Source organism: Volvox carteri (assembly GCF_000143455.1).
Source record: "Volvox carteri f. nagariensis unplaced genomic scaffold VOLCAscaffold_17, whole genome shotgun sequence".
Taxonomy (NCBI): Eukaryota; Viridiplantae; Chlorophyta; class Chlorophyceae; order Chlamydomonadales; family Volvocaceae; genus Volvox; species Volvox carteri.
The window spans coordinates 1809967-1834389 of record NW_003307560.1 but is presented as its reverse complement, the minus strand read 5'-3'; the positions used below and the strand labels follow the sequence as shown (position 1 = coordinate 1834389).

Here is a 24423-nt window from a genome sequence, read left to right as displayed (position 1 = left end):
TTAGGCGCTAAAGGAGTTCTTGGAAGAGAGTAATATGGGCACATGTGGGATGAGGTGTGTGGTGGGCGCGGTAATCTGGGGGATAGGCGCCACGACGCCGTACTGTGTCCGCATCGCAGTCCGCTGTGGAATTTCTATGCACAGTGTCCCCAAGGCCCTTCCGGGAGCCGTCCAGGGCCCTCCCGGGGACTATGCCCTCGTTCATATTAGGCAAAGGCAACCATGGTGGCGGCAGTGGTAATGGGGCAACACGGGAGTCCGAACGGATCCAATGGAAGGAGCCTTCTTATCTGCCGCTAGGCAGGCGTCCCTGCGCAGGCCCAGTTTTGTGTCGGAAGCAGCAGCAGCAATAGCAGCAGCAGCAGGCGTAGGTGTAACTGTGTGGACGATGAGGATGTGGATGATTTACAAGGTAATGGCATGGGTGGGGGTTATCAGATTGGGTTATGTGGATGTACAATATTGTCCTGTAACCCGTGTGTTATCGGCCTTAGCAAACGTCTTGTAACCCAGACTCGCAGCATGTATGGCTAAGAAGACTGGACTCGGCATCGGCAACAGACGAGGGCCATATGAACCATGTGCAAGGGATTGTCTAGACGTCCTGAATGCGCACCTTTGTGCCAAAAGGCTTGAGCTCTTTGCGTAGCGGGTTTTCACCATATGGGCTCCGTCGTGAGTGTTTTCTTTATGTAGGTTATGCTCAAATGACGTCCTGGGTTTTCGGTACGAGGGCTGTGACGGGTAAACTCTTTCCTGGTAAAACGCTCATCCCTTGTACCTTCTGCATTTTTCACGTATCAATAAGATGAACAGGTTAAGGGAAGATGTATTGCTTCCCGCTTAGATGTCCGTGTCGTCCTAACCTGTACAATTAGCGATTGTTGATGGGGGAGAGACTTTCCTTGCTATGTTTTTCTTTAGGTCGCACTTGCATTATATATTTCTGTTCTATTTAGCACGCCAAGCGCATATCAAATGCTGCGCTAATTCAGTGCTAAGCCGCACTCGCGCGCCGACTGACTCTTTGTAAGAGCTAAGCGAAATGATTGCACCAAAGAAGGGAAACTATGAAGGCAATCCTAGCCACCTACTGCCCTCTGAGCTCATCGACCGCTGCATAGGCTCCCGGATGTGGGTAATTATGAAGGGTGACAAGGAGATTGTCGGCACTCTCAGAGGCTTTGATGTATATGTCAATATGGTGCTCGAGGACGTCACGGAAATTGAGGATTCGCCCGAGGGCAAGAAGCTGACCAAGCTGGACCAGATCCTTCTTAACGGAAACAACATCGCCATTCTGGTGCCTGGTGGAAAGCCAGACTACTTGTGAGGACTGCGAAATTAGCATCGCCATGAACCCAAGGTTGGGTCAGCGTGGCTGGAACTGTCCTGTGGGCTCGTTGGGGGGTGAGGGGTCATTGTGTTGGCAATTATTTGCACAGACGGTGGCCACAAGCCGTTGATGACGGCACCTTACACGCTCCGCTTTTTGCACGCGCCCTAGTGAGAGCGGCGTGGCATCCGACTGTATGTTTAATGTGGGTGGACGTGGGAGGGGCCTCAGTTGCCAAAGCGGCTTAGTGTTTCGGTAAATGTGTTTCACGCTCTCGGCTCCAATATCCGAATCACTGTAAGATTTTATTCGATAACTACACGGCTGTGTCATTCACAATCGCCGCCCTGCCAACTTCCCTCCACGGGCGAGGACACAGCCACATTGCGTTAAATCCGCTCTCGAAGGGACTGAGTTCATTGCAGTCCCCGCCGTCACGCAGCCACTACAACCACCGGGCCACCTGCCCCAACCTTACCCAACTTGTTCAAACCATCTCCTTCGCAACGCCTCTCAGTTTGCGCTGCCATTAGAAGCCGGACCAGCGGACTTCTTATCTTGGCTTGGCCTTGTCGCTGCGCTGCTGCGCCCTCCTCAGACCCTACATTTATATTTGCATGCTTTTCCTAACATGGCCGTTCGAACATCTAACCATCTGAACATCTGACCACCAGAGAAGCAACTCTTAAACGTTTTGTATTCATACGGCCTGGGTGCCGTACATCGTACCTGGTTTCTTTTGCGGGGGTCACTGCGTCTAGCCCCCCGTCCATTGTGCGGGGGGGGGGTGTCCCGGAACTGCGATCACATATCCTTTCTAAACGATATCTAACCACGTAACGCACCTAGCGCATTCCTCTGACACCATCGTAAGCGCGGAAAGCATCCATTTGACTGTCGCTGTGCAACCCTAACGCCCCGGACTAAAACAAATGAATGCAAAACGCAACACACTCATATTACTCACACATGCACAGGTACGCATTACTCACACATGCACAGGTACGCAAAGGTATGTAGTGCTAGGTGACGGGGCCAGCTTACAGCTCTCGCCGACGGGAAGCTAGAAGCTAGAGGCATAGACCCCCCTCCCTCCTTAATGCGCCCTTACATCCCTAAAAACCATAAAACCCATCACACGAAGCGCCAGCAGCCCAACAACGATCAATCAATGCTCCGGCGCCACCACCAGGGGCCGCTACCACCAGCGACCGCGACCATTCACTGTAGTAACCTCTTATGCAATGGGCCTGTCAGGGGGCACCACAAAGCCGACCCGACTATAATATGGCAGTAATAACAATAACATACGATTTCTCTCTGTTTCTGTTCATCAACCCACCGGGGGAACACTCTTCTTTCCCCCAATACCAAGAAGAGCTACGATACTGCTACGATACTGCTACGATAACAATAACATCATTGATAATAAGGCAACAATATGGCTTTGCACACACCATCCGTCAATCCTATAGCTAATCACCCGACATGTTATCTGTTGCAGCTGCTGGTCATCTAAAACCTGAACCTCGGAGGTTCTGAAACAAAAGATTTGAGGTGTTACAGGACCAGAGGGGTGGGTGGCTATCCCACCACCCCCTAACCCCACGCACATGGGCCACCGCGCTCAGCCGCGCTCAGGTTATTATCACAGCCAAGCAAGCGCAACGAGGCATCCACAACCTGCACAAGCCCTGTGTCCCAATCTTCTTCCCCCTTTCCGGGCCAATGGCGGGAGCTGTTCGCGAGCTTATTACACAAACATACGTATTCCCACACTCGTATACGCATACATGCACACGTGCACATCGCAGCACGTGGAACGTGCCAACAGAGACTCTGCCCACTCTTTCCCCTGCCTACCTAACGCCCGTATGCAGCTCTGCCCTAAGGCTCTTCCCATCCCCTAGCCCACGCCGCGCTTCCCCGCGCCCTACATATGCGCCACGTACGCCGCCGCACATGCACCGCCTCACCATCCTTGGCTCCACTTTCCGCGGACCCCGATGGCCCCACCTATCCAACCCAGCAGCCTAGCAGTACCAAGCAGCATCTCCTACCTACCTACCTACAAGAACAGCAGTCACCGCCTTGCCAGGCCCTGCACCGGCCTCCTCGGCAACCTGCGCATTTCACTTCGTGCGGCTTTTCGCGCCGCACTTCGAGAGAGCAACAGCCTACAGCAGCACCCCTGCTCCCTGCTCAACCCTGCGCAACCCCTTTCTTTCTATCGCTCCTTCCTGCCGCAATACCGTCACCAGCAGCAGCACCACCAACACACAGCCAGTAACACCACCGCAGCACACAGCACGCCACCCATCCTCAATCCTTTGTAGTGACTTGCCCCTCAGCAACGACGAGGTGCGATGCGAACTTGCGCTCGTCTGCCGGCCGGCGAGGTACCAGCGGCGCAGGTATTCCCGCCAGCGCTGCTCCCGCCTCCGGGACAAGCCTGGGAAGAACCCGTTTGCCTCGGTACTCCAGCCACAAGTCGCCAACCTGCAATCGTCATGACACGAGGTCGCGCGGACAGGAGCCGCAACCAGCCACAACCACATGAAGACCAAAACATGGCGGTTATGGCAGGCGTGTATGACAACAGATGGTGGGTACGGATTCACTGCAGACATACCTTTTTTTTCTTCTTCCTTAATCTCCTGAACTCCCTATACCCCAAGCAACAACCACCTCATCCAGCACCCCACACCCTTTCGCGCCTTCACCCATCACGCGCTGGAAAAGCAGCACCTTCCCACGAGCAACCCGAACACAAGCCGCGTGCGTACCTTACTGCCGCCCTCGTAGGGATTGCTCGACTGCTGCAACGTCTCGTACAGTCCTGCCCGACCTCGCCGCACCTCCGGCCCTTCCGCTCGCGCCTTGCCCTTGGCATCCAGCCAGAGGTCACCCACGGGGGCCCCAGGCGTAGGCGCGGGGGGCGGCCGGCCCTCCCCAGGCGCACGCAGCACGTCTGAGAGGTCGCGGCGACCTCTGCGTTGCTCAGGGCCTAGGGGCTTCGCTTTCCCTCGAGCCTCCAGCCATTGATCGCCGCCTGAGGGGGATCCCAAAAAGGAAGCAAAAACACATATATGCGTGTGTGTGTGTGTGTTTTACACCCCCTGGAGTCGCGTTACTGCACAAAGGTATAACGGGCGCTGAGGGGGCAAAAGGACCAGCAACTTAGGGCTGTTCGAAATAGATAGATCTCGTAAAAACTCATAAGGAAAACTATATTATTATTATCTTATTATATTATTATGGAATTATCTTACCGCTCAAATAGGAAAATTATGGGTGTTGGGTTGGGGTTAAGGATAATGGCATGACCGTGATCAGGACGACGCCACGCCACACGGCATTTAACCTTCTTACACGCCGTGTTCTCACAAGCCCACCACCCCACCACCGCCCCAGAGAGCCATCTAGGCTTCTCCAGGCGTGTATCCCCCCTCCAGGCACAAATACGGGTCAAACCCTAAAGTGCACATGCCGCATGTCGAGGCAGCGCCGCCGGCATGGCAGGTACTGCGTGACCTCACGTACACCCCGCGGCACGCCAAACTGCCTGGCCCGCACGCCTCACGCACTTTTACCTGTGTAATTCTCCGGTTTGAGATGGCACGTGTGGTGCACCACGTCAAAGAGGTCCTTGCGACCTCGCAGCTGCTCGGGCCCCGGCAGTATGCGTTTGCCCGGAGGGACTTCCGCCGCCGCAGCATCGTTTGTGCGTGGGTAATCGTAGTGGTCCATTACCACACGGCTGACACACATCTGCCGGGTGCGGGAGGAGCGGGGGGGGGGGGGAAGACAAACCACGAACGAGTGAAGCTGCTGCCAAGGAAAGCGTGTACAAGGAGTAGGACTGACCTTTTTTTTTGAAAGGCGTTCTTGAAGTTGAGGAGGGGGGAAAGCGCGGGAGAGAGCGCGGGAGAGAGGGGGATTCGTACAATGCACTAACCCACCACGGAACAGATGCCGAAGACGTCCAAAAAACACTGAAGACGGTGGGACGGACGGCCCTCACGAAGCAGAGGGCACCGCGGGGAAGAGGAACCTAAAAGGACTGCATGAGACCGAGACCAACAGCTGCAAGAAAAACTTTAAACACACAAGCGCCACGCAAAAGCCGCCCCAAGGGAACGCGACGCGATGTCGTACCGGATTGCTCGAGTTGGGTCGTACGACGTAGGCCCCCATGCCGTCGTTGCAGTGCCCAAACGGTGTCGCTCCGACCGCCAGCTCGCCCCAGCGCCGAGTGTCAAGCGTCTCCTTGCCGAGCCAGCTCCCGCCGCCGACCTGCGACCCGGCCGAGGCACTTCGCGGCTGGCTGCTGCTGCTCCTGCGACCGGTGCCAAAGGAGCCGCCGCTCATCATTAAGCGCTGCTCGTACTCGCGTTTCAGCACGTCGCGCTTTAGCGGGTCCCGGATGTCGCCTGGGTGGTTTCGGAGGCCGGAGATGTCAACAGTGAATGAGGGGTAAGTAACCCTGACTCCAAAAAGGAGCTCTGGAAAGCCAAGAACCGGCAGAATGCGCCATTGGGAAGGGTGGGTGGGTGGGTGGAGGGTGGAGATGGTTGGGTGGAGGGTGGGTGACCGGGGTGAGCTGCGAAATGGGACCGGGAGGGGATAGGGGTGAGGGGAACTGTAGGACTGGGTGGCTGTGTGGATTTGACCCATGGGTTCAGAGAGCGGACGTGAAAGGCAAACCGGTCGGTGGAGGTGGTCAGTGACCATGACCCATGGGTCAGTGGGCAGAACCCTGTTACCCACATCTGTTTAAAAAACTAAAAAAAACGCAGCCGCACGCATACGCATACATACATACAAACACACCTGTGGGTATCCGAATTGCCGCCTTCGCTGCCGTCAACGGGTTATAGTCCTGCTCGATGATCACATCCCGGAAGACCCCCACTTTCGTATTGGTGGTGTGCAGGTACTGGTCGTACTGCGTCTTCAAACGCGACTCGATGGCGGCCGGATCGCGCTCGTCGAGTGCCGACTGCAACCGACCCTGGAGGGTGTCGAACACTTTTGTCTCCCACTCCTGATGCAATGATTCTTTCTTCTTGCCACGGACCTGGAGGCACGGCCCAGGCAGCAGAAGCGGCAAAGCAGGTGAGAGAGGCCGTGTACGGGGGGTTGGGGAGAAGACTCCATGGATGGATTGTTGGGTTTGTAGCAGCTTTGCCTCTTACCAGGACTGTACGACTGGTCGTTGACGGTTGTCGTTGACGCACCAAGCCCACGCACCACACGACGCTCTGCTCGTGCGGCCGCGTCCTCCAGCCACAAATTTCCCTACGCCCTCCTTTTCCCTCACCTTTTCAGTCTCTTGTCCCCGGGCCAGCCATCTCCATGAGGAGGCTTTACGGGTTTTCCCGCCACCTTTTCCCGCCACCTTTTCCCGCCACCTTTTCCTGCCACCCCTCACCCAGGGTTCCCGCTCGCTTTGCCCACTTTGGACCACTCTTGGTTCTCTATCTTTGACCAACCCCACCCAGTCCATCCAGCCCGTTCGTTTCACGGGGTAGAACACCGTCATGATGATCCCTCCTGCCAATACACACCACGGCTCCGGATTTCGCACACCCCAAAGTCAAACCCCCTTTTAGACCCCTAGCCGGTTAGGAAGAAATCCCCCCTCCTCCCTCCCTCCCTCCCTCCCTCCCGCCCACCTCCCTCCCTCCCACCCAGCTCCCTCCCAGCTCCCTCCCTCCCTCCCTCCCGCCACAGCCACCGACCACCTTTACACCATCTGTAATCTCATCCCCCCATCCCCATCTTCTTCACTACATCATCCCGAGGTCGCCGTCTTCAAGAACGCCTTCTGGACAGGCCTGCTTCTGGTACACTCTCGCCCTGGCAGCAGCTTCACTCGTGGTTCGTGGTTCGTCTTTCCCCCATCCCCAACCTCCCCAACCTTCGGTTTACCTTGGTCGCATGTGCCAACGCCGCCTCCGCCTCCTTAACAGGCCCCTCAGGCGCCGCCATGCCAGATAGGACGTCCCTCAGCAAAGTCCCCAACTTGGCGTCACTGCGCTGCATCTCCAACTCTCGCCGCCGCTGCGCATGTGCGTATGTGCCAAGAGCCCCGAGCGAGGTGCACGGGAAACCCAAGCGAATCAGACGATACGTGTGTGGCGTAGGACACGAGGGCAAGGGCAAGGGCGAGGACGAGGACGAGGGTGATGGCGGGGGCGAGAACATCATGGCTAGGGCTGTAGGAGCATTTACGTCAGCACGAGGATACCTTTCCACAGTCTATCACAATCTTGTCTTTCCAAAGTTGTCCCCCAACGGGGCCCCCGTTAAGCGCCGCCTTCCTTGCAGCAGCGCCGTATCATCTCACCTGCCAGAGGGCCTGGGTCCCCTACCGCGTGGCTCGCCTTTTCCCCGGTTGCAAGATGGCTGATCGCGTTTGTGCTGAGGCCACGGCACAACACGGGGCTTGCCGCCGGGCGGCCCTCTTCCAAACCCCCGCCCGCTGGCTGCGTAGTGCTGCCGAGCTGGGCCCCCCACCCCAAGGCCCCCCAGCCTTCTCAAGACTCTTCAACGCTCATCCAATTCCGTTCCATGGCCTTTTCCGTTTCTCAGCTTCGGGATGGCTCCCTGGTTGATTGCAGGTCGTAAGGCCCCTTTTCCCCCTTCCCCCCGGAATCCTACCTGGACTGAGGAGAGGAAGGCCGCCTCCTGTCGCGCCATCTCCGCCTCCCGAATGGCCCGCTGCTGCTGAACCCGGGTTTGCAAGGAGTCCGCGCCCGCCTCCTCAGGCTGCTGCCAGGGACTGGAAAAAGAGGCAGCAGCAGGATGAGCGTTGTCGGCATCGTCAGCAGCGGCATGAATGGTGCTAGTGAAGAAGCTTTCAAACACGGCAGTGGCAGTGGCAGTGGCAACGGTGTCAGCACTAGCCGTAGGAGCTCGGGACATGATCAGCGGCAACAGGGTGTAGGGTGCGGTGTGGGAGCAAGGTGGAGCCGGCGGCTGCTATCGTGCGGCCTGCATGCTGTTAAGAGCATCTGCAGTCAAAAAGTGATGCTTGGGGGCGCCGTACCTTCGAGGGGCGCCGGGCGGGGAGGAAGAGCGGTTCTGCGGGCAGGGGGATGCGCAGGCAGATGGGGAGGGGGAAGGATGAGGAAGGTACGAGGGACAGGATGGTATGGCTGCGCAGATGAGGGACCATTGACGTAAAGTGTTCAGTTTTACTGTGTGGAATACAGACGTGTGTCAGGCGAGGTGCGGAGCAAAAGAAGAAGGAGGGTATTATAGATTGCTGCCGTTTTGGTGCGTTACTTTGCGGTTGGTTTCGGTGGTGTATTGCAACAAACAAAGCAGACGACGTGTATGCATGCAGGCTCCTGGCAAAGACAGTTGTTAAACGCGCCAGGGTTGGGTAAGGGTTCAATTCAAGGCCATGATGAGGCAAGCACTGGTGTAAAGCCATCCCATCAACCAACTGTGGGCCGCGGCAAAGGGACAACTGACGCGCGCACACACGCTGGGTCCTTAGAGTCCCACCATTTCTTCTCGTAATGACTTGGATAGGTTATTCCCTTCTTGCAAAAGGTCGTGCACGACGAGCGAAGGTGCATACACCCTTAGCCGCTCTGGAACTTGCCGTTGGCCTACTAATACTTGAGAAGCCATTTCCAAGGATAGCAGCAAAGCACGAGTGTGAGAGTCAGGTCTCAGTGGCTTAGAAGCAGCGTGAAAATGAAAACAGTTCTCTTTTCTTCCGACAGCAATTTCTCTTGCCTAAACATAACAACAAATGATCGTGTCTGTGACGAACCAGGCGGAAAGGTGCGACCTACATTTTTTCCAAACCCGTACATAGCCGTACAGAGGTATTTGCCTCTCTGGACTCCAGCGCTGGCGAGCTTTCAATGCAATCACTTATGTAGATAGAATGCCAAGCACGTATGGAACGAAAGCATCAGGCTAGGTTTTGAAAAAATAATATTGTGATCCGTACCTGCGAGGCAACGCTTTGTTGCGTTGGAAACCTGAAGAACGCTTACTGTAAGAGAAATTTTGAAGTCAATAAGGCCGCGCTCGTGAATGTTGTCGGGTGTGTGCTTCACAACAGGTCAGCAGCTCAGGCTGCTCGCACGGCTATGTTGTTTTACTAGTTATGTATGACATTTGGTACGAGATACATCAAGTTATCGGCTCCTATTGCTGCTCAATCTTGGCAGTTTCACCATGGCTCTCTCTTGACTTTCTTGCCGGGCGCTGAACTTTCGTAAGGGCATCAGATTCCAAGGGGATAAAATTATCTTTGGTTTTGCGATCTATATTATCTTTGGCCCTTTGGGCGCTGAGAATAGGGACAGATTTACCCTCGCTTGGAAGAACCCGGGGCAACCCCTAGCATCGGCCCTTACATATGTGCAGAGCATTTGTGTAAATGTTAAGGATTTGTGAGGCCAGTAGGCCGTGATGGGCCTGTCGAACGGCAAAATGGAGCAGCCGAGTGGAACAGCCTCTCAAGACGGAACCTATGGGTAAGTCTCTTGCTGATCGCAGAATTCCTGGTTGGATGGGCTCCCTGGGATCTTGGTGACGGAGGTAGCCAAGGCTACTTGCGCCGCACCGAGAGAGGAGGCTTTTTGGCCAACCTTGGTTGTGCTTGTCTCCTGAGATTTTGTCGGGCCGGGGGCTTGTTCCAGGAGTCGGAGGGCCAGGCAGCAAAAGATGGAGAGCAGGCTGACAGCACATATGGACTCTGAGGACCGGCGCGTGAAGGAGCTAACTGAGGGAATACTGTATGATTTTCTTCCATCGGCCCTGAACGTGATGCTCCCACGCTGCGAGGACCACCTGCAGGAGCTGGACACGGATCGGTGCCGGGTGGGTTTGCATGGGGGGCTCATGAGCGGGAAGGACTCCCACCTCTAACAACCCTGATGTGGAGCACCTAGCTTGGCGGGCGTGGGCGTTATTAATGCTATTTCCCTTATCATGCGCTTAAAGTCTCGCACTCGGGGGGCCCTGGCCCCCATAATAAACGCAGGCGGTTGCGAGCGCGGCGTTGGCGGTATCGGCGCTAATGAACGCCCCCGCCGGTTTCTTGGAGTTCCTGCTCTGCGTGCCTTGGCGCAAGCTCTCTCAGCTTTACCCCAAGTAAGTAACCCTCCTCCATTTCATCATCACCATCATCATCATCATCAGCAGCAGCATCACCATCATCATCATCATCAGCAGCAGCAGCAGCAGTATGGCCTCCATGGGCTTTCAGGGAGTCCCAACCAGTCAGGGAGACCCCACCGGATATGTCCAGCTAGGTACGACTCACTCAGACAACACGCGCCAGTATTCTTGCTGCGCTTATCAGGAGCTTTCCATTCAATCGGATTACCATTTTAAGCATTCTGCCACCGCGCAAAAATTACGTCGGGACACCTTTTTTGCGCCCTGTCGGGGATTAACCTTCCCAATACGACAGGACACCCAACCTTGCGGCCCGCTCCGATTCAATCGACAAGCTGGTCTCCAACCTGCAAGTAACGGATGAGGAGCGGCGCAAATTGGCGAACACACGGATTGATCCTGCGCTCATGGGCACGGTGCTGGACTTCCTTTATAAGGACAAACACGCGGACAGCGTGCCGCCCATGCTACAGCTCACTCCGGTCAATCCGCTGCAGCCGGTGGGTGGATGCATGGGTGGATGGGTTGCTGTGAAACGCGCGCCGTCGGCGCGAGCCCTGGCTGGGTAGTCACAGCTTGGCGGCAGGGCTGGGGCTTACGTGTCGAACGGAACTGCCGCCAACGCCAAAACCACTGCGACGCTTTGCTTCTCTCCGAAACGGGAATCCGAAGCTCACAATTTTCGGACCGCCAGCCACACACTGGCAGAGGCGAGTGTAGCACCTGCCCGCCTTGCAATTCTACATGGCGCATGTGAACGTGCCTGACCGCGCCCATGCATACACACATGACCTTGTGCACCCATGCGATTACACGCACGCGCACTGCCTCGTCTGGTGCCGCTGGCGGGATTGCGAAAACCCTCGCCCGGTCCGGCCCCGCAGGACGACAAGTCAGCACCGTTAGTGGTGCGTGAGACGGTCGCGGCCGTGCTGGACGGCGCCACACCGCTCCACTGCGCCGCTCTGCGAGGCAACCCAGCCCAGGTGGATCACCTGCTCTACTGCGGCGCAGATCCCACCCTAAAAACTGCAGCTGGAGAGCTGCCGATAGAGTTAGTGCCGGTTTGCGGTGACCGCGCTACAGGAAGCGGCTGCAGCGGCGCGGCCGCTGCCGCTGTCGCTGCCAACGCGGTGGTAGAAGGATCGACCTCGCCGCCGTTGTCGTCGTCGTCGTCGTCCCAACGGAATTGCCGCTGCATGGGCCCGCACGATCAGGAGGTCTGGGAGTGCCGCAGCCGGCTGGCACGCAGCCTAATTGCGCGGCGGTGCTTCTTCAGCTTTGGCGTGGGATTATTTTCCTGGTTGCGGCTGGTGGTGTTTTGCTTGCTGTGCTTGCTGGGGCAAGCAGGCTGCTACACGAGCATCAACAGGTGCGCGTTGCTCCGTACGTACGGCAACCTTACGGGGCCACGGGCCAATGCGCTACAATTTCAACAAGCCTTCCCCGCCGCAGCACGCACTTTCATACACATACTTACATACGCACGCGCACACAACACAGGCCGGCTGATCCAACCACAGAACTCCGTTCACCATCATGCCCGCACCGCACCGCATGCCCAAGGAAGTTAGTAAACCCCCCTTGGGGGGGGGTCTTAACAACCTGACCGGTAACGGTGATGCCCTTTCATTTGCCTAGCACAGGCCGGTGGTGGAGCGGCATATCGACACTCGGCGACAGCAGAAGGTCGCGGCAGCGCGCGCACGTGCGCATGCCCTGGTCACCCGTATGCGCGCCGAAGCCGAGGCGGGGTTGCACCACTTGGAGCAAGCTAAGCGCGAGTGCATGGAGTCGGCGGCCTTCCATCGCGGCCCTCCGGACATTTCCCAGATGTGTTTTACAGACCCCAACAAGTCGTCTCCGCCGCCGCCGCCGCCCATCAGCCAGATTCACGATATTAACTTACATTTGCAGGAGAGCGGCACCAGCAGCACGGGCGAGGAGCTGGCTAGCGAAAAAGCGTTCAAGTGCTTTGTTCGGTCGGTGCATGCGCTGCAGTCTTTGGACCTGCATGGCGACGTGGTGCCGCAGGTCTTTGCGGAGCTGGTGGCGGCGGGGTCGGCCGAGTCTCGGGAGACGCACGTGCTGGAGGACGAGCAGGTGTGTGCGGGTGCGAAGGGGGGGAGTAAGGTGGGCCTTTTCTTTTTTTCGCTGGGTTCGATTGTGTTGATGGAGGAAAAACGCGAGGCGGGACTGGGAGGGAGAAGGGGGGGCATTGGTTGTGCAAAAACTGTTGTTACATGTACACGCATGTGTAAAATCTATCCACTGGTGAAAGAGATTCCCCGGGGCTGAAGGCGTTTAATGAGGGAGGCGGGGAGTTGCAAGATGTGGACAATGCGGTTAGCTACCGGTGTCTTGCTGCCAGGAGGGGGAGGTGGGGAAAAAGCGACGATTAGTTTTTAAGCCTGCTGCTACTGGGCCCCCCTTCCCGTTCTCGCCCGCTCTGCCGCGGTTTTCTCCACCGCGCACCCTGCCCCTTGTTCCGGTTGCCCGACATAACGATCTTACGAGAGCAGGCGGAGCTGTATTCATGTTGGGCGGAGAGCGTGCTGCTCAAATTTCGCGGCTGCACCTGTCCCGGGTGCGCTGCGCTGGCCGTCCAGGCGGTGCGCATGGCGCACATCCAGGCCACTCGCTTGTTCGGGAAGGTGGACCGGGTCAAGCAATCGCACACGGAACGGTGGCGTGCAGTGGGCCAGGTGAGTTGCCCACGGCCGGGGTCACGCCACTGGGTTCATTCATCCTGGTGGAAGGGGGCCCCCGGGCGGAAAACGCGGTTGGTATGTCGGGACGGCTTGGGTTACCGAACGGTCGGGAAGAAAGGGAAGGTGGGGGGCCGCGTTTCTGACATTCTGGTCCTTCCAGGTGGATTGATGTTAGGTGAACTGGGTCGTTTTTCCGCAAACTCTTCACGTGCATGCGCGCGTCCCCGCCGTCCCGGTTCCGTTCCGGCATCGAACCTGGGACCTCAACGCGTCAGGCGCTTGCGCGCGTGGTCTACGTGCACATCTGCTTGCTGTTGGAGACTGAGGCTCAGGCTTCGCCCACGCGGTCACTGGTGTGGCGCGCGGAGCAATGTTTGCGGGAGTGGGACCGGCTGGAGAAAGCGGAGCTGACGCAGGGCGCGGGAGTGCTGGACCCGCGGCATGTGGCGGCTCTGCAGCTCTGGGCCAAAACTGCGGATTCGGATTTATACTTAGCGGAAGCTCTGCACGGGCAATCCATGCCACCAACAAAGACCTTGCAGGTATGTCCAACAGGAGAGCCAGGAGTGTGCGCGGGAAAGATGCCGTTTTGCGCTTCTTACGCTGTAGGATTGTGGGTGGAAGGCGGAGGGTGGAGGAGGAACCTCAAGTCCAGGTTGTGGGGTAGCAATTCTTCCATCATGGCAGCGCCCCGTTGCTTTGATACAAAGGAACAAAAAAAAGGTGCTATAGGACAAGGACTCGAGTGCGCTGATCGTCCAGCACTCCGCTGCCTCCCCGCCGCCCCAGCATTCCTCCTCTCCACTAGATCAAATACGCCGATAGAATCCTCCCCACGACCAACAACCAACGACCAACGACCCGCGCTGTTAAGTCCATGCGCGCATAGCATCCTTTTGGCAACTCGCGTTGTCCATGTCAATGTTGGCATAATGGCCATTTTGCGGGAGGTGCTTATATTCTGGGGAACAAGCAGTGATCTCCACGGCTACAGGAGTCCTGCACGTCAAGTCAAGTGCTTTTAAAAGTCGCCATACACGGCCTTCGCCGCTGCACGGATGATCTGTGTCGCAGGAAGTTGTTCAAGGCGCCGTCATCTACGGCGCCGACAACACGCCCATTTTGGCTCGTCCCGTGAGTGCTGACGTGGTGGCAAGTCTTGAACAGGCCCTCACACTTTCCTCGTTGCCAAGTCCCATGCTGGCCAACATAGTCCGTGGGGTGGTGGCGAATGCGGTGGCGGAGCTGGCGGCGGCGGCGCGGCTGCGGGAATTTGTGGGCACCCGCGGTGCGGCGGCGCTTGGCGGTGCCGGCAGCGGCACGAGTGAGACGGTGGCAGCGCTGACGGAAGCGTTACGCGCTGCGGAGCCGTTTCGGAGTCGCCTTGGGCCGGAAATGGACGCGGCGCAGGAGCTGCACGGGAGGTGGACGCAGCGGGCGCAGGCACTGGAGAAGCTTGAGAGCGCGGTAGAGGAGGTGCGTGCTTACATCACCGCACACCCGCTGAGCTTCTCCCTAGCCGGTGCGGCTGCGGCAGCAGCGGCGTTGGCAGCGTCGACATCGGCAGCGGCAGCGGCGGAGGCAGGGGCAGGAGGGCCAGCGACACGAGCGGCCCCGTGGCCTGGGCCTGGATTGCCGACAGTGACGGCGACGGCATCATCATCAGGGCCGGAGTCGGCGGCAGGTAAACCGGGTGGGAGTGGGCATGGCGCCACGTCCAGGGAGGTGGGCAGCGGCGGTAGCGGCGGCGGGGAGAGTAGCAGTACTGGCGCAAGCAGCAGCGGGAGCGGCGGTGCGACGGGGACGGCGGCTGCGGCATGCGGGGAGGGGACGCTGGCTGCGGACCTGGCGGAGTGGGACCGACGTATGAGACAGCTCGAAGCAGCAATGAACGACGCAAAAGATGCCAACATTAGTGTCACCAAGGTGGGTTGATCATTTGTCCGTCCTTTGGGAGGAGTCTTATGCGAGAAGAAGCAAAGGGGCAATGGCTGACATGCGTGGTGAGGGGACGAGGCTCGGTGTTGGGTCCTTTGGTTAATAACGAGGCTGCCACAACGATTTTATACATTAAATGGCGTTGAATTGCGAGAATTGCGAAAATTGAGAATTGTGGTTGCAGTTCTCGGGTAGAGGAAACGTCTTGTGCCAAAAAAGTCCTCTCGGGTGACCTCTGTGTTTGAAACCTTCCGGAACCATTCCCTGACTTGTTGCCAGTACATAGCCCGGAGTGCGTAAACGGGGCGCAACGCGCCCGAGCATAGCGTCTCTAGCGTCTCTTTCCACCAGGGGGTCGCCTTTGTCATGCAAACTTGCGGATAGCTCGCACCACATCAGCATTGCCTGTGTTTGTTTACGTAGTGCATAGCTGTTGAGGCGCGCAGGTTTTTCTGCCCGTAGGCAAAACGACTGGTGAAGGAGATGACGACCGTGGCGGCGGCTGCGGAGGCCTCCCGGCAACTGGAGGCCGTGATGGCCCGGCGGCCCTCGGGTCCCATGCAACTCAAACTGGCGCTCAACAAGGCCGAGGCGGCCGCTAGCACCCTCGGCAGCCTTGGCGGTGCGCCCCTGCCCGGTCTCGCGGATGTGCTGGGGCCGCTGGTCGCAGCGGCGCGGCGGCGGCTGGACACGGAGCGAGCAGCGGAGGCGCTGTCCAAAGCTGCTGCGTCATACCGCACCCTGGCGGATTTGGCACGTTTGGAAGCGGCCATTTACAATGCCAAGAAGGTGAGGGGGATGTGGGAGAAGTTGTTCGCAAGAAGACGTTGATTTATATGGGGAAATGGCGGGGCATGGGTCCTTTTAGCTTGAGGGAGGTTATAATTTGGGATCTGCACGACAGCAGCAGGTGTTGGTTGTTGTGGGCGGGGGGCGTTGCGGACAGGGTTTGGTTCTGGAGCAGGCCGGAAATACAGGGTCCTAACTCCCGGATCCGGGAACCAAGGGACCTGGAAAGAGAGTTGGATCTGACTGGTGTATAGGCCTTTCCGGATAGGCACCCTGATAGGCATCTCGTTTTCTTTTATAATGAATCAGTCGGGATGACGGATGACGACCGCGGGCATGGGCGGACGTTTACAGCCAGAGCGTAGCGCAGAGCACTGCTAAGACCATTTCGCTGCCTTGTGTGATTTTCTGCGTCTTCCTATCTGGATCCTGCACCTCCTGCACCAACGTGTGCCTTTCCATGCACCGGTTCGGATATGCCCTGCGGTTTGGCCCGTAGATTGGTGCGGAGGAGCTGGATCCGGAGTCGTACCGCACCTCCCTGGAGCTGCGCGCGCACCTACAGGAAGCGGCACGAATGCGTACGACATTAGAGACGGCGCTCCGGAACCTGCAGAACCAGCTGCGGCCGGAGGACGCCGAGGTGCTGGAGCGGGCGCTGCAGGTACGCTGCGCTTCATACGCGCTCGCTCGATGAAGGGACGGGGAGGTTTTATGAAGGGACGGGGACGGGGAGGGCATGAGGAAAAAATCAGCCGCGAGCAGAACAGAGCTCATGGGTACCCTCAGCGCTCGTATGAGCTTTCATTACACCTTTGAAGCGTAACGCAACTGGGGATGTATAACACGCACACAGACGCACAGACAGACATATGCTGAAGCTCCAACACCTTAACTTCTTGATTGGGTGGGACGTCGTATCCTCTGAACCTCGTTGGTGAAATCCTGATGCAGCGCCTGCAACGATCTTATCGTCCCATGTCTAGCGACGGAAATGCTGGAAATCGGCACGAACTCCTGCAGCTGCTGCTCTCTTTCTGCTCCTGCTCCCGTCTTTGCTGCTGCTTACTGCTGCTGCTTACTCTGTTTGCCGCTGCTGCTGATTTTGTGTACCTCTTTATCGGCAATCTCGGGCCCTCAGGACGCGGCTAGGTGGGAGGATTTGCTGGCCCCGGATCTGGCCAGGGCCCGCAAGGCCCTGGAGCACTGGCGAGCCATGACTGTCAGCGATGCCAAGCTGGCCCGGCTGCTGCGGGAGGGGGCGAGTACGGGAGTCCTGGCGCGGGCAATCCAGGTGAGTCCCGAGTGATTTATTGCTGAGACGCTTGGGTGTCGGGGACCGGGGGCTGGCGAGCTGGCGAGCGGGTCCGTTTGGTTCTCGAGAAGCTGAGACAACGGCGGGCCGTGGGGCGTGGGGCGTTTCTTGATCTGCTGCGCTTCGGGGGAAAGGGAGAGAGCGCGAAAAAGGGAATTTTCGTCGGATATGCGTCGGATCTTTCAGGTCGGTGGGGGCCTACCTCAATCTCTCACCCTATATGAAGCGACAGGGCGGGGACGGACGGCAACGGGAAGGAGTGGTCTGCCTGTTTTGCGCCTTCCCCCGCAGGTTGTGGCATAGGTAAGTAACGGTCGCAACGGCGTCTCATCTGACAGTGTCTCATCCTTAACCCCGCTGAACCGGTCCACCTGAGGTCCGCGGCCCGATTACATATAATGACGACTTCGGTGGGGAGCTACTGGTTCCCAGACCTGGCACTCTAGCTGCTCCGGTGTTTTAACAGAATATTCCATGGGTTCCCGCTTCAGCTGCACATCATCTTCTACACAATCTTGCCGGAAACGGCAGAAGTCGAGTTTTTTGACATTGGACACTGTTAACGACGTCTCGAGGATGACTTTTAAGGTTCCTCACGACATGTTGGAATCCTTCTGACCCTCGCACAGGAAGCGGCCGCCTCGGGCGTTAAGGTCCAGCAGGCCAAGCGCGTGCTGAAGCTGATGCAAGCCCTGGAGACGGTGCTGGCTGGCGGCGGCATCGACGGCGGCGCGGCTGAGCGCTACGCTGCCGTCAAGGCCAAACTGGAGGCTGCGGAGCTGGGCGGGGTGACGGCGGGACCGCTGCCGGATGCGGCGCGGCGGATGCTGGCACGGCTGGCGGCGCAGATTGCACGGGAAGCGCTGGAGGCTGCGCTCAAGCCGCATTCGGACTGGTCGATGGCGCAGCGGATCAGCGTATTGAGGGACGCGTTGGAGAAGGCGGAGGGTGTGCTGGCGGCAGCGGCCAATGAGCAGCAGCAGCAGCAGCAGGAGGAGGGAAGCGACGGTAAGGCTTCGTCGGACGCGACGGCGGCCGCGGCTACAGCTATCGCTACCGCTGTCGCCGTCGGCGTGACTGGAACCCAACAGGAGCAGCACCAAACTGCACCAAAGCTGTCAAATGCATCAGCTACGGGAAAGACGTCACGCGGGAAGCGCTGCAGTGGCAGCAGCGTTACCGTTGGCGGTAGCGGGAGCGACGGCAGCGGCGGCGACGCGCCTGCGTTGACAGGCACTGACGACGCCGCTGGTGCCTCGGAGCCACCCACGCCTTCCACGCTGGCGAGCAGCAGCGGCAGCATTAGCAGCAGTAGTAGCAGTAGCAGCAGCACCAGCAGCGGTAGCAACTGTTGCGGCGGCGGGTCGTCTGGTGGAGGAGGGAGCGCAGATGACGAGGTTCTTGGGGCGGTAAGGCGGGTGGGAGGGGCTGAGGGGGGGAGGGGCCCCGCGGGTTTGGGACCGCCTTCCGCTTGTAAAAGACATGCATGCAGGACAGGCGGTGCCGTGCTGTGCTGGGAACCACTCCCGTACGTTTTGCGTGGGTAAGCCAGGATTGCAATGTTTGTAGGACGTGTCCGCGTTTGTTTGTGACGTGCAGCACGCCTTTAATTTCACAAGACACATTCACAGGAGTGTATTTTTTTCATGCGCCAGGAAACCCAACCCTTCGCTGCCGCAGCCCACAAGCCGCCTCAGAGGATGCTGTAATGATGTAACAGGAGTTTTCCTCCCTGAGGTGCTCCCCTGGGGTGGCGCAGCCCTGGCATATATGCGGGCTTAACAGCGCTGTTTCTTGCTCTTTGAAACACGCTGTATCTGCGGGGAGAGGCTCTGACAGAACTCCTGGTTTTTGGTTGAACTATACTGCCCTCTAGGCTCTTTCTTCCCCGCCGGGCGTTGGCATCTTGGCGGCACTGGATGGGCCTGGCCGGCCCTGGATGGGCCTGGGCCTGCCTGGGCCTGGCCTGGCCGGTGGCCCTCTATCGCCTCTCCCCTTTAGGGCTCTGTGTTTCACATCTAACGTCCCCTAATGCTGCCTGCTCCCCGCGTCCTCCTCACGGCAACCCCGCGCCTCGCTCTCGCTCTCCCCGCATTCGTTCGCAAATGCCCGTATTCAGGTCCGGGAGCTGGTCCGGAAGGCTCGCCGCGTCCTTGAGGAGGACCAGGCGGAGATGGCTCGCATCGAGCGGGAGCGTCAGGAGGCGGATCGCGCGAAAAAGGAAGCCCAGGAGCGCCAGCGGCAGGAGCGCCAGCGGCAGGAGCAGGTGTGTTGGGAATCGGTGTGTTATCTGTTTTTATGTACGGCAGTACGGCTGGCAGCGAAGATCGTCAGTAAAGGTGTCGTCCGGTGTGGATTGGGTTGGGATGTGGTCTCTGGTGGGACGTATTTGCGTGCTTGGCGCGGGGACACGCGTAAGGCCCAGCTAGGGGCATGATGGGGCCGAGTATGTTTTTTTACGGATTGGACACATCTCCGTGCCCGGGGGTGAGGCTCGGGTAGTGCGGCTAGGTGAAGGCGGACTACTATAGCCGTCCAGTGGGTCCTCCTTGGGTTGTGGTAGAGTGGTGGGCGGCAAGCTACGTGATAATGGCGATGCATATGATGGGGCGATAGCTGTGTGTGTGGGAGGGGGGGTAGGGAAGGAGGGATGAAGTGCACACAATGAGGCGTGCCGTTTTATTGTTCTTTGCTTTATTTATTGTTGCTTTTTGCGTGGTTTGCGCAGGAACGTCAAAAGCGTGAGAAGGCCGAGGCGGCGGAGCGAGAGCGCTTGCAGGCTGAGAAGCGCGAACGCGTGCGAGCGGAGAGGGCGCGGCAGCTGCACCAAAATCAGCAGCACCAGTCTCAGCACCAGCATAAGGCCAAGGCTCCTGCGGCAACGGCAGCTGCGGCTGCGGCATCGGACCCTGGCTCGCTCGGTGGGCCTGAGAAGGGCGGCAAGGCCTCTGCTCCGGGGAGGGCTGCTTCCGGGAAAGGTGCTAGCACCCACCATCATCAGGGCAGTGGGCCCAACGGCGGGGGAGGCAATGCTCGCTCCGGGTCGGCTTCCATCACGGTTTCCGCAGTCGCCATGGCGGCGGGAAAGGCGGGCTCCGCGCTCCGAGAACCTCAGGTGTTGCCGCAGTTGGCGGCTTCGGCGGTGATGGCAGCCGCCCGACACCAGCCATCAGCACAATGCCAACAACAACATCAACAACATCAACAACAACAACATCAACATCAACAACAACAACAGGTATCCGCTGTCACGACCGCGGCGCAATCCTCCGCTGCGGCTTCTGCTGTTGAGGCGGTTCCCGCGGGGGACCAGGTAGCAACGTCAGCGGCTTCGGCGGCCGTATCCTCAGAGTCTTTCGATCCGCCTCCCACCACCGTGTTCGTAGACCCGCCGCAATCCGCCGCCATCGCTGACCCTGGAACCGCCTTGGGAATCTTTGCGGTGCAGTTGCTCAGTGCGAACGACGCTGCCCTGCAATCGTTAACGCATCAGGCTGCTGCAACGAACAACGTCGTCGACGGAGCAATCGTGCCGGCATGCCTACCCCCCAACGCCGTGGCTGCCGTACATACCCGCGGAGACTCCATGGGCAGCCTCAGCGAGGTTGTACGGAACCTGAATTTGGACGTCATCGAGGCACTGGATATGGATCATGACGTCAGCTTGTCGTGCGCTTACTCGCCGCTTGACGCTGGTGCTGTGGAGGCGACCGTGGCCGTCGCCTGCGGCGGCTGTGGCGACAGCGGCACACCTGCCGACGGTGGCGGCAGCGGGGGAGGGTCGGTCACTCGCACCATGTCAGGCGTGACTGCAGCCGCCGAGAGCGTTTTGGACCGTACGCCTAGTCAGCGCACGTCCTCTGTCATGAGCTCGGTTGCATCCGCAGATGATGATATGCTGCACAGTGCCGCCGGCGCGGCGCGCGCATGCTCGGTTGCTGAAGTGGGCGGTGGCGGTGGTGGTGGCTGCGCCTTGGGCTCGTTGTCCTCTATTTCCTCGGGCCAGCCGGGCGCCAGTAACGCCAGCTTGGAAGTCTCCTCGCTGACGTCGCTGTCGGCTACTGCCAACTCAGCTACAGCCGGGCCTGACGGAACAGCTGCTTGTCGGGTGGCGGCAGCTGGGGCCGCCGGCCCCGTCGCTGGGGGCCCGCTTGGCGGCGGCGCTGGAGCTAGCAACAGCAGCAACGGGAACGGCGGCGGTGCGGCGGCCAAACCGCGATTTGGCTTAGTGGATCTGGGTGGCGCTAGCTGGGGCTTGGATCCTAACCCGGTGCTCACGGGGGTTTCCGTACGTACGGCATCACTGTTTGGTTCGCTGCAGCCCTCTATGGGATCTTCCATGGGGGAGTTTGGTTCCATGCTCTGCGCTCCGAAACCTGATGCAGGCGGCGGCGGCTGGGCGGCTGCGCCGTTGGGTGCCGCCGTCGGCGCCATGCTGTACAATGGTCAAGCTGCCGTACAGGGCTTGCCCGTTGGGGGCCCAGATGACGCCGGCAACATGCTGGGTTCCGCCGCCACTGTACGGCACGTGCTTGGCGGCAGCGGCGGCGGCAACGGGATGCATGTCCGCATGACTGATGCGTCCTTTTCGAGCCTAGTTCCCGTACACGCTTCACCCCGTACAACCGTGGCTACTGCTAGCACGTCCGTTGATGGCATCTTGCAGGTACGGCCACTAGGCGCGGGGGGTATGCCCGGTAACGCGCCACCTCTATTGCAGCTGGCGCCCACGGTCGCTGCGGCCGCCGGCAGCGGTGGCAGCAGCGGCAGCGGCCGGTCAAGCCTCCACCTGGCGATGCCGCTGCAACAGCCTCAGGTCAGTAACGGCGCCGGCCTTGCACCTCGGAGCGGCTATTGGACCCCGCCCTCTTGCCAAGCGCCGATCGACATTCCCAGTGACGGCGCCGCCGCCGCTGCCACCGCCGCCGCCGCAGCTTCAGCCTGTAACGGCGGAGCGCCGTCATCGGGAACCATATCGTCATTGCAGGTCGGTGGTGGCGTAGGCCTGCACCATCTGAGCTTGGGCACTTCGCCTGTAGGCTCAAGTTTCCAAATGCTGGATTGGTCGTTGTCGCAGCAACACCAAAAGCTACAGCCTCAGCTGCCGTCACCGCCACCGCCACATCAGCACCTGGACGGAGGCCTGCAGCTGGTTCATTTAGGCGGCGGAGGAGGAGGAGGAGGGGGGCCGCCGACGGCTGGTGGCAGCGGCGGTGGCGGCAGCGGCGTGCAGGTCCTGCGCAGCGCCGGCGGCACCGGTGCTACCGGCAGCCGCATTTGCCATTTCTTCCTATCGGGCTATTGTCAGAAAGGCGAGCGTTGCCGCTTTCTGCACCACATCCCCGCGCCTGCCGCGGGGTCCCCTTTACCATCAGCGCACGTCGCCATCAGTGGAGGCAGCTCGACGGTACTTCAGCTGGGGCAGGGCTCGCCACCGCCGCCGCAGCTGTCGCCGCATCATCTCCGCGGCCAAGTGGGCTGCTTTGGGGTCTCAGGCGGCATGGGGCCCCCTGGCGGGAGCGGCGTTGGCGCGGGTGCTGGTGGAGGCGGTGGTGGTAACGGAAGCGGCGCGGTGGGAAGCTTTGCGTTTGGGGTCCCTGGCGCGGAGGCCTTTGCACCTCTGGGGCCCGGTGGCGGCGGCAGGGTGTCGCGAGCCAGCACCGGCATGGACTCAGGACCGAGCGGACAGCCTGCGGCGGTAGCAGTTGCGGAGCAGCAGCAGCAACAGCAGCAGGTGCTGCTGCTGTCCTCCAAAAGGGCTTCAGTGAACCATTTACGCCATAACGGCGTAGCGGCGACTGGACCTCCAGGTGGCGCCGGCGTGATGTCCGGAACGCCGTTGGGCCTTATCCTGATGGACAGAAATCAGCCCGGGCCCGTAGGAGGAGGCCTGTCAGGGCCCGGCAGCAGCAGCAGTAGCGGTGGCGGCGGCGGTAATGGCGAGGTCGTACTTGGCTCGCATCAACAGCCTGTGCAGCTGCGTGACAGTGCAACCGGTGCGACATTTGCAGCCGTCCTCACAGTCCCAGGTGTGCCGATCGGTGGTGGGAGCTTCCATGCGAAGCAGCTGCAGCAGCAGCAACAGCTACAGCCCACCAGCGCACGTGATCACGCTGCGCCGCAACAGCAGCAACAGCAGCAGCAGCCGATGCTGCTGACCCTCCCCGACGATTTGTCATACTCGCCGCGGTCAAGCTCAAGTCGCTCCGGTCCTTCCAGCCGCTAGCACGGCTTCGAAGCAAGTTCTCCGGAATTTGGGTTCCCTGTGACCGGTGAGAGCGGCGGATGTCCCTTTCCTCAGGTAGGCAGTGGCAAAAAGAAGCGGTACGGCGGTATGGCCTTTGACGAGGAGTACGACGAAGAGTAATTATAATGGTGCGATGGTCCGCGCCTGTGAGGAGGGACTTCCACACGCTGTGTCAGGCTACCTACGGCCTTCAGCGCAATGGTGGCGCAATGCCCTGTGTGGAAGCGCGGCGTTCGCCGGGAAGCGTTTTTGCTACGGGCTCGCATTATGATAAGTTATTCCGGGGTATCCTTCTGCCTCCCGCGTCCCGCGTCCGCTCCCTCTGGTCTGCTGGCTGGGGCGCGCCCCTTCCTTGCCATGGTGATGGTGTTCATTCTTACCCACCAGGTGACTGCCAGGTGGCTCATACCTTGTCTCCGTTGGTCTTATCGTTAGTTAGTTGTGTGCCGCGCTGATACCTCTGCTTGCCCTGTGCGTGGCGTGGCGCCTCTGAACGAATCGAGAGCTGTCGACACTGATGACCGGGTGAATCGTGGTAATGGTGGTGGTGGTGGTGGTGTGGTTTGGCAGAGGCATGAGGTGCGTTGCGGGGCCCCGCTGAGCGGGAGTGAAAGGAAGGTGTCGTGATGCAGTTGCAGTTGAAGCATGGGCGCCAGCGCCGGCGCGGGGCGTTCCCTCAGTTTCGTACTCGACTGGGCTCTCGTTTACTGCGGGGCAAACGTAGCCAGACATATGCACTAATGTGAACTATTGAGGACGCAGCAATACACACCGTTTGGGTTTCCTACGGCAAATCCAAGCATAAAGCAATGGGTCGTGGATTGGGGCAAAGTTTTTTACACGCTTTGCGTGGCACGGACGAGGGAAGGCAGACGGCGTTTGGGTGGATAGGAGCGATGGAGGGTGGCAAGTTGCGCGAGGGATGTGGGAAGAA

At 59.3% G+C, this 24423-nt stretch overlaps 3 protein-coding genes across 3 annotated transcripts; 2 read left to right on the top strand and 1 right to left on the bottom strand.

Moving 5' to 3' along the window:
- Positions 1-924: 924 nt before the first annotated feature.
- VOLCADRAFT_109070 (uncharacterized protein) lies at positions 925-1652 on the top strand. The gene has a single exon (XM_002950186.1). The coding sequence runs from the start codon at positions 1046-1048 to the stop codon at positions 1331-1333; it is 288 nt and encodes a 95-aa protein (XP_002950232.1). The 5' UTR covers positions 925-1045; the 3' UTR covers positions 1334-1652.
- A 2006-nt stretch (positions 1653-3658) lies between these two features.
- On the bottom strand, positions 3659-8857 carry VOLCADRAFT_90643 (uncharacterized protein; the record flags this gene model as incomplete). Its single annotated transcript, XM_002950080.1, has 10 exons — positions 3659-3835; positions 4123-4388; positions 4930-5107; positions 5299-5331; positions 5495-5769; positions 6170-6416; positions 7271-7402; positions 8003-8123; positions 8391-8425; positions 8855-8857. 10 exons carry the CDS (start codon positions 8855-8857, stop codon positions 3659-3661), a joined length of 1467 nt encoding a protein of 488 aa, XP_002950126.1.
- A 1176-nt stretch (positions 8858-10033) lies between these two features.
- VOLCADRAFT_90642 (uncharacterized protein) lies at positions 10034-23468 on the top strand (the record flags this gene model as incomplete). Its single annotated transcript, XM_002950185.1, has 14 exons — positions 10034-10189; positions 10353-10462; positions 10785-10989; positions 11374-11861; positions 12136-12592; positions 13099-13194; positions 13476-13742; positions 14275-15126; positions 15601-15927; positions 16427-16591; positions 17069-17221; positions 17872-18423; positions 19362-19508; positions 19971-23468. 14 exons carry the CDS (start codon positions 10034-10036, stop codon positions 23466-23468), a joined length of 7473 nt encoding a protein of 2490 aa, XP_002950231.1.
- Positions 23469-24423: the final 955 nt, after the last annotated feature.

Coding starts and splice junctions, on each gene's coding strand:
- VOLCADRAFT_109070 (XM_002950186.1), top strand. CDS start 1,046: ATGATTGCACCAAAGAAGGGAAACTATGAAGGCAATCCTAGCCACCTA.